The sequence below is a fragment of the Myotis davidii genome, unplaced genomic scaffold (assembly GCF_000327345.1).
Source record: "Myotis davidii unplaced genomic scaffold, ASM32734v1 scaffold1193, whole genome shotgun sequence".
Taxonomy (NCBI): Eukaryota; Metazoa; Chordata; class Mammalia; order Chiroptera; family Vespertilionidae; genus Myotis; species Myotis davidii.
In genome coordinates, this window is record NW_006284331.1 from 539,605 (window position 1) to 549,079 (window position 9,475).

The 9,475-nt window shown below is 41.5% G+C and overlaps 2 protein-coding genes across 11 annotated transcripts in view; one reads left to right on the forward strand and one right to left on the reverse strand.

Moving 5' to 3' along the window:
* The window catches only part of LRRC40 (leucine rich repeat containing 40), a 51,360-nt gene extending 46,056 nt beyond the window's left edge, over positions 1-5,304 (reverse strand). Inside the window, 3 exon segments of the mRNA XM_006754428.2 lie at positions 1,139-1,320; positions 5,140-5,170; positions 5,173-5,304. Coding sequence (XP_006754491.1) covers positions 1,139-1,320; positions 5,140-5,170; positions 5,173-5,241 — 282 coding nt within the window. The 5' untranslated portion in view covers positions 5,242-5,304.
* A 64-nt stretch (positions 5,305-5,368) lies between these two features.
* The window catches only part of SRSF11 (serine/arginine-rich splicing factor 11), a 56,066-nt gene continuing 51,959 nt past the window's right edge, over positions 5,369-9,475 (forward strand). For 2 of the 10 annotated variants that reach the window (XM_015569593.1, XM_006754435.2), the window contains exon 1: positions 5,369-5,464. In XM_015569593.1, the coding sequence (XP_015425079.1) occupies positions 5,374-5,464 (91 nt within the window). In that variant the 5' untranslated portion in view covers positions 5,369-5,373. The remainder of the gene's footprint in view (positions 5,465-9,475) is intronic. The other 8 variants (XM_015569589.1, XM_006754430.2, XM_015569602.1 and 5 more) reach the window with 6 other exon arrangements.

Here is a 9,475-nt window from a genome sequence, read left to right on the forward strand (position 1 = left end):
GTCAGATAAAGAACTCCTCAGATAAGAAAAAGCTAAAGGAGTTCATCATCACCAAACCAGTATTATATGAAATGCTGAAAGGTATCCTTTAAGAAGAGGAAGAAGAAAAAGGTAAAGATACAAATTATGAACAAATACACATCTCAACAAGTGAATTTAAAAATCAAGTGAATAAATAATCTGATGAACAGAAGAAAAAAAGAACTTCTCTAGAAATCTGACTAGATCCAACTTTTCATATATGAATTGGAAGATAGTTGATATTCCTAAGTTAAGGACATTAAAAGTGTGTAGATTGTGAAATAAACTATTCACGCTTTACCACATGACATGGCAACTAGAGACTAAAACATAGTCCCTAAATAAACACACTAAAATATAAGTTCAATAACTGAAGTCAATGTTGAAAGTTATATAAAAAATTTAATCTTAAGTGCAGTTGATCCTTAAACAACATGGGTTTGAACTGTACGGTTTCACTAATACACAGATTTTTTTTCCAGTAAACACTGTAAATGTATTTTCTCTTCCTTATGATTTTAACATTTTCTTTTCTCTAGCTTAATTTATATGGTATGTAATACATATAACGTGATCAATATATGTTAATCTACAGTTTACGTTATCGGTAAGGCTTCTGGTCAACAGTAGGCTATTAGCAATTAAGGTTCTGGGGAGTCAAAAGTCATACATGGATTTTCAACTGTGCAGAGACTGGATCCCTAATCCCTGCATTTTTCATAGTCAACTGTATTTGCTTTAATGTCCAGAATAATAATGATATTAAAAATTATAGCAATAGAAAAATATGAGTAGCAGCAACCACTTGTTAAATACCGATTCTGTTTATAAAACAATGTTTACAATTAGGTAGTAGTATCAGTCCTAGTTTACAAATGAGGAAAATGAGACACCAACAGGTAACTTTCCCAAGTTTACACAGCTATCAAGTGGCAGTGCCAAAATCTGCAGCGTGATGTTCTGACTCTACACTCCTAACCATTATGTTATGTCTAATGACAATTTGTTATTCTTCCTTGTGTTTTACCAAGTGAAATGGGTTTTCTGGTCATCAAAGCCTAAATTTAGATTAGAGTCTCTTCACCTAAGGACCGAAATTTATAATCAGTTAACTTACATCAAGAACAGTGAGTGCAGGTAGGAGTCGGAGGTCATCTGTAAGTGACTGAAGTTTATTGTTGGATATTATTAATTTGGTCAAATCCGTCTGTTCCCACCATCGCTCGGTAGCACTGAATGAAAGATTCTGATTAGCTTCCTCAGGGATATCCACATTTATTCTCCAGACACACTGAGGCACTATTTCCAACACAACCAGACCCAAAAAGAAGGACATAAAACAAGCAGTTAGATACTAAGTGACATACTTTTATAACAGCTACTCAGTTTACCTACTGAAAAGCAAGTGCTGAAACATTTAAATAAAAGAAAAAAATACTTCAAATAAGTCAAGTAACAATGAATTATAACTAGATTAGAGTAAAAGTTGATTTTATTAAAAAACAATATGGGATATGTATTTTACCTATTGTACCTCACTTTTATCTTTATTTAACTATATTTACTATACATGCAATCTGCATAGCACCTAATAGAGAGAAAGGAGGGATTCTACCATTAAGCTAACAGAGTAACAGAGGGCATGAAAATTAACACTTATAAGGTAATGTTATAAATTTCATAACATAAGTGTGTATTAAGTCTGAGAAAGCACTGGTATTAACAATAATAGCTAATAATAATAGATAAGATGTACAAATAACAGGCAATTTTCTAACATACTAACTCATTTAAATCTCATAACAACTCTGTGAGGTAGGTGCTAATACTATTCTAGTTCATAGATGAGAAAAATGGGACACAAAGATAATTAGAATTTACCCAGCATTATACAGCTAGTAAACACCAGTGATAGGATTTAAACCTTGGCAAAACTATATAGTCTTGCCTCTCAGTGAATTGGAAGGCATACCTGTTTCTGGTAGCTGCTAATTTACCTGACAAATTCAACAGAAATGATAACATATGTCCATATAAAGACTGTACTTGAAAGTTCATGGCAATTTTATTCATAATACCCCAAAACTAGAAAAAACTCAAATGTCTTTCAATAAGTGAATGGATGATTATCTATCTATATATATAAAATCTATATATATAAAAGCCGAAGTGACTGGTTGACTGTTCAACCAGTAGCTATGATGGACAGTGACCACCAAGGGGCGGACACTCAATGCAGGAGCTGCCCCCTGGTGGTCAGTGTGCTCCCACAGCAAGAGTGCTGCTCAGCTGACCAATGGGCGCCAGGCACTGGGCTCATGGCTGGCGAACACAGCGGTGGCAGTACTAGCCTCTCCCACAGACACTCCTCCTGCACGCCCCTTCCCCATCCGGACCAGGACTGGGATCGGGAACCGCAATGGGACTGACTGGGCCACTTCTTGCTCATGGGCACTTCTTGCTCATGGGCACACCGGTATTACCCTAGATGAGGTGCACAGAGACCACAGTAGAGCAGCAGTGAGCCTACCGAGCAGTGGTGGCAGCACAGCAGGGCCGGGATGAGCAGGAGTGGTGCCCCGGTCCCAGCTCGGGCTCCTCCCCGGCTCAGGCTCTTCCCCGGCCACCTGCCACTTTGCACACTACTACATCCCTCAGGGGATGTAGGACTGCCAGTTTCGGCTGATCCCCGCAGGCTGAGGGACCCCACCAGTGCACGAATTCATGCACTGGGTCTCTATTTTAAAAATAAAAAGAATGAGTCTAGAAAAGCAAAATAAACAAAACCAAAAAAAAACAGTATACTAAGCAAAAGAAGTCTAAAACAAAAAAAGCAGAAATGTGTAATTCCATTTAAATGACATTCTGGAAGAAGCTAATATATATTTGTGTGGAGCACTGGGTTAGATTGACAGCAAAGGGGCATAAGAGAACTTTCAAGTGTTGGAAATGTTCTATAACTTGATTGTGGTAGTGGTTAAACAATTATACATCTGCCAAACTCATTGAACTATATACTTAAAATGGGTGCACACACTGTTTGTAAATTACACCCCAATAACATTAACTTGAAATAAAAAAAGATGCCAATTTTTAAAATCCAGATAATGTAATATATGAAAGTAACCGTGTGTGTGTGTGTGTGTGTGTGTGTGTATGTGTCTAATAAACAAATATCCACATATATGCGTGTGTATATATGAAGGAGAGAAAAGACTTGGAGTATAACAAAAATTTATTATTTAACAAATGCAATCCTATAGAATAAAAGCCTAATATGCAAATTATCCCCTTGGGTGGTCATTCGACCAGGAGACCAGGAGTTCAACCGCTCGCTATGATGTGTGCTAACTACCCGAGGGCAGTGTAGAACATGGCCGGCATCAGTGATGCGCTGCAACCTCTTGTTGGCTACCTGGGGGTGGGGATGATGGGGACGGAGGTGCAGTGAAAATGCGGGGTGTCCACCGAGCTCACTCCCACTCCCCCTGCTACCCTACCATGGACACCAGCGCTCGCGTGCTGGGGAAGCCCAGGCATTCAGGTACCGGGCCCCGCGAGAAGCCCACCCCGCATCCACGCAGCCTCTTCCGGGTGAGCCAGGCCACAGCCACAGGGACTACAGGGGCCAGTCGGGTTCCCCATGGGTTCTTGCAGGAGCCAGTCTGAGAGGCTGGCTGGGAGAGAGCGCGCTGCCCGCCTGGCTTCAGTGCAGTGCTGCCAGGCCCAGAGGCCCACGCTGTATCCCAGCCCATGGCATCTGGCCATGCTCACCGCATCTGTGTGGGGACTCAGGCGCATGACACAGAAGGAGGGGGACGCATGGGGGGCCCGGGAGCCCAGGTGCTGCCAGGGCCCAGAGGTCAGATGGTACCTGCCCTTCCACGCCAGACGCTTGTGCTTCAATCACCGCCTAGGCCTAGGGACCACACCAGTGCATGAATTTCGTGCACCAGGCCTCTAGTTCTTAATAAATAAATTTGAATAAAGCTCACGTTAAAGTGCTTATGTGACTATGAACTGTTCTAGGTGTCACTTTGCTTCCTTGGTACCTACCTAGTACCATATCTGGAAGAAACATAGATAGTATACAACAAATGCTGTTTAAGTAAGTATGCAGCACTTCCCATTGCCTCTCTGACCTGGGACCTCTGAACAGAGTCTTACAGGAAGCAGAGGAGTGAGCCTGTCAGGTATAAAGGAAATTTTTCCAAGCTTTGGGAAAACCAAGTGCATATGCATGTCGTTTTAAAATACTTATATTCCCATAGATTAAAAGCTGTACCAGGTAGAGCAGAGATTTTAGGTCATATACCCTTTCATTCACTCAGCAGGATTTCTTGGTCTACTCTATACATGAACGGCACACACAAAAAAGCAATCATTAGAAGGAAAGTGGAAAGTTTTAATACCAGATAGCCTGAAACCTGACTATAAATAGAGGAAATCATTTCTGGAAGAATGATCCACTGTCTCCTTCCCCACCTCCCACTACCTTCCAGATAGTCGGACGAGCATCTGGCTATTTATTCTTCACTCATGGTATCCAAATTGGGGCTTGTTGAGCTTTTATTCGGTTTATCAGGATGGCCCCAAATTCACTCTGTAGGGCATCTATCCTGATCCGCAATTTGGGAAATATGCTCATGATTCCTTGTATTTTAGGACAGCTCAGGTGCACAAAGAAAAGTGTCTGGTCAGGGAACAGCGGCATGCAGAAAGTTCACAAAGGAGCTGACAAAGTGCAGAATTTTAGGTCAAATTAAAAGGAGGGAAATGAGGGCCAAAGCAACAAAGCATTTGCCCATCATGTGATAGCTAATTTAGTCACACATTAGGTCGTTTATCTCATAGACTGTGGGAATCCCGGAAGGCGTCCCGTTTAAGTGTTGGCCCATTCCCATCAGGGTCCCTTCACCACACATTCTGAAGAGAGAGTCGGAACCGAATCGGGCTGACCGAGCCAATGGGAGTGCGATGAGTACCTCGATGAAAGCCACGGGGTCCTGGCCAGAAGCGTGAGGCAAAGGTGGCCAAAGCCAAGCCAGAGGAAAGGGAGGTGGCCCGGAACGAGGGCTTTCTGACAGGACGCAAATCGGGTCGCACCCTGGACCTTACCTTCGCTGAGGTTCCGCCCCGACAGGTTTAACTGCAGTCTCCCCTTTCAGCTCTGAAACCCGCTCGGGGATCCCGCTCCGCGACCCCTCTCAGACGCGACATGTTCCCACCCCGAGTCCCAAAGCAGAGAGCCCTGCGCGTGACGCTCAAAGGCGCCGCCGCCTTCGGCTCCGCCCTCCCGGGGGCGCGCGCGCTCGGGGAGCGGGGCCTTCCGCTCTTGGCGGCGCGGCCTCGATGACGTCACTGTCCGTGACTGGAGCTGGAGGACAGAGGAGCCCTTCCCGTTGCCGGCGTCAGCCTGGTCAGTTGGAATTACTTCGCTCAAGTAAGTGTGTGTAAGCGGCCGTGGAAGGACTTGAGGATGTATTGTGTGCAGTGTTCCCGCGATGCCCTCCTTCTTCTCGGTGCCCTCGCCGTCGCCAGGGTGGCGGGAAAGAATAACCTTTTCTGCTTCCTCCTTCTGGCCTGAACTGAACGTGGGCCTTGAGTAAAACTTGAGACCTGGGCGCGGTCTGCCGCCTAGCTGGACCCTAGCCTGTTTGTCGCTGCTGGTGGTGGCGCCAAATCTCCGCCCGGCGTAGAAAAGAAAGCTGGTTTCTGTTCTTCCGGACTGTATTCTCTGATTCCCAGAGTTGGTGTGCCTGGCCCGCTGTTGTATGGAGTTCATAGGCCAGCAACGGAAGTAGTGTGAGATGGACGGGTTGGCCGCAGGGAGAGGAGGGGGACAGGCTCAGTAACTGTTTTCCCGGGAATCGTGTGGAGGCACAAGCTTTAGCAGAGCGGAAACGGCTTGGAAGCCTGGAGATACGAGTTCGAATCCCAGCTGCTTCTGTATCTTACCAGCGATGTAGTTGTAGGCAATTTACTTGATCTCTTTTTAAAGCTCACTTTTAAAAACTTAATCTAGAAAGAATAATTTGTATCGCATTTGACTTTTAAAACAATTAAGTGAAGCTCACGTTTTCAATATTGAGCGCTTAGTGAAGAAGGGGACTCCAATCCAGAATAGAAAAGGATTTTTTAAAAAATATTTTTATTGATTGCAGAGAGGAAGGGAGAGGGAGAGAGAGAGAGAAACACCAAAGATGAGAGAGAATCATTGATCGGCCGCCTCCTGCCAGCCCACAAGAGGGATCGCGCCCGCAGCCAGGGCATGTGCCCTGACCGGGAATCAGACCGTGAGCTCCCGGTTCATAGGTCCTCGCTCAGCCACGCCTGCCGGGCAAAGGACAGTTTTGTTCAGTTAGGTCGGTTTTCCTGGAAAGTTAGTTTCTGTCTGAAATGTACAGCTTTATTAATTAAACAAATAAGTAAGAACTCATCATCTTTAGACTTTTCTTTTGCCTAAAGTGACTTTGTTTTGAAAAGCCTATACCGGGAAATGCCCTCCTGAGCCCCATCAACTCGGCGGTTGATCGGTGGGATGTTTGAAAGGTAGAATGGCAAAATCTGCAGCACAAACAGTTTTGCCCGAGTCCTGGCTCTTGCTACCTCTGATAGTCGGTTTTTAACCCCCTCTCGCTCTTTTTCTTTTTAGTTCTGTAGAGCCCTGTACACTAAGAGTGAACAGCAGAAAAGTACCAGTATTTACACTACCAAGCAAGAAAAGAGTGGGTTTTGCCCAGCCGATGTGGCACAGTGGTTGAGTGTGGACCCGTGAACTCAGGAGGTTGTGGGTTCGATTCAGGATAGAGCACGCGCCCAGGTTGGGGGCTTGACCCCCAGTAGGGGGCCTGCAGGAGGCAGCCTTGATGTCCCTCTCATCATGGATATTTCTCTCTTATCCCTCTCTTTATAAAATCAATTTTTTAAAATGGGTTTTAAAGCAAGAACGATAGCAGATTATGCAATGTCACTAATGAGATCTCCCCTCCCTCCAGTTTGTCTTGACGATTTGATTTTAGCCACCTTATTAATATTAAGCCTTTACTTAGTGCTGGGCTCAGTGCTAATAATACCTCTTTTTGCTATCTCTTTTTTAACACAGTGACCAATTTGCAGATGAATGAATTGATGCTAAAAGGGATTAAGAAATTTATCTAAGGTCACAAGTTTCTATAAGTTCTATGGCCAGGAATTTGAACCTAGATCTCTTTCCTAAACCTTTCTTGTTAATCATTATTATTCGGTTAGTGGCTTTTATTTCATCATTTTCAACTTGCTTTTTAGTCTGGACCCATTTTAAGGGACCCTTCAAATATGTTTTGGGAGACATTTATTTATTAGCGAAAACCCTTTTTCTGTAGGATTTAACCTACCTTTGAAGGATGAATTGTTCAAGTATCAAATTTTACAATAGCCACCCCTCTCCCTACAATAAGTTCTTCAGCATTGCTTTAAATAACATGCAAGGTATAATTTGTTCATTTATTGTGCTTCTACTTTAAGTTCAGTATTTCATTATTGGTATTTAATTTGCTCTGACCCGGGATTGAACTGCAACCTTGGCTTATCTAGGTGACACTCTAACCAGCTGAGCTACCGTCAGAGCACACTGTTGCATTTTGTTTAAGAGAAGCACAGCCTGTTTAATGGAAAAGTACTTGTGAAAAATCCAAGTGACTTACACTTTTAGTAAACAATAGATATAAAGTGCCATGTAAAAATTGTACTAGAATGGCCAAAACCGGTTTGGCTCAGTGGATAGAGCGTCGGCCTGCGGACTGAAAGGTCCCAGGTTCAATTCCCGTCAAGGGCATGTACCTGGGTTGCGGGCGCATCCCCAGTGGGATATGTGCTGGAGGTAGCTGATCGATGTTTCTCTCTCATCGATGTTTCTGGCTCTCTATCTGTCTCCCTTTCTCTCTGTAAAAAATCAATAAAATATATTTTAAAAAAAATTGTACTAGAATGTATTCACAGTACCACTAGTATTGCATCTGAAGCAAGTGCAAATGGATGAAAATTATTTCCTCATGCAATTTGGAAAATTACATGTTCTATCGATTGTATTACTTTAGGAAAAATGCATTACAAATTTTTAAAAACTCGGACCTTTTTCAACATGAACATATTTGTTGAAAAATATTCATAAGTTAAAGTACTTGGTTTTTTAAAAAAAAACAGATTATTAAAACAATATGGATATCTCCTTTATGAGTTTGTTTGCTTTAAAAAAAACAGATTATTAAAATAATCTGGAGACTCCTGCATAGCTACCTTTTGCAACAAAATTTGTCTAGCTATAATTTACTCATTTTTTTAAAGTAATGGAAGGTTTCACTCTTCTAACTTATTTGCTAAATTAAAAAAAGAAAGTGAAGAAACCAAAAATATGCTGAGTCTAAGAATTACATTGACCGAAAAAAATGTTTTGTTTCATAAGGTAAAATAAGATTATTATCAAAGTAAGAGTAGCTTATCTCCACCATTAAAATTTAATGACATTTTCAAACATGGCTGTGTTACTCTTATGAACATTACTACATTTGTTTTCCATTCAGCTCCATAACTGCCAACTTTTAAAAGTAGCAAAAAATGCTGTATTATTTCTTTGAAGACATATATTTTGCATTTGTAATCATGGTTTCAAATGTGGCTTTGATTTGTATTTTGTTGCTATTAGAGTTGTTTGTGGCAATTTTTTTTTTTTTTTTATGGAGACAGTGCATGTTATTTTAGGTTATTCATTTGTGTATTTTTTGTTTCCAGTGCTTCTCTTTCTTGTTTTTGAGTCATAAAGTAGTGATCTTACTCCAGGAGGTTTGATATTTTATTCAAATGTTGAGTGATATAATTCTCTCTGCTTTCAATACAAAAGAATTTTAGCCCACCAGCTTTAGGAAAATATTTTCATTTTCCTTTTATAAAAAGGTTTTTACATGCTAGTGTTTTTCACATGAAGAAAAGTGGAAGAACTACTTCAAAATATTTTTCTTTTCATCCTAATTTCAGTTTTCTTTTTTGGTTTGTTTTTTTATTGGGGAAAAAAAAGCTAAAATCAGTGTGGTTGTAAAGCACTTTTATGTCACTAAATAAAAACATTATGGTGTCATTTATAGTTTTTTCTCAAATCAGCTGAAAATGTTTCCCATTATTCCAGTGAGTCTTACTTCTAAACTTAATAGCTGTTTGGTTTCTTGCTCATTTTTCAAGATTAATGTGTTCTGTGACCTAAAGTCTTAATATTAATTGTATAGGATTTATGAGTTTGTTTGCTTTATTTTTTTTTTAAATATATTTTTTATTGATTAAGAAATTAGGAAGGGAGAGAGATAGACAGTTAGAAACATCGATGAGAGAGAAACATCGACCAGCTGCCTCATGCACACTCCCCACTGGGGATGTGCCCGTGACCCAGGTACATGCCCTTGACCGGAATCGAACCTGGGACCTT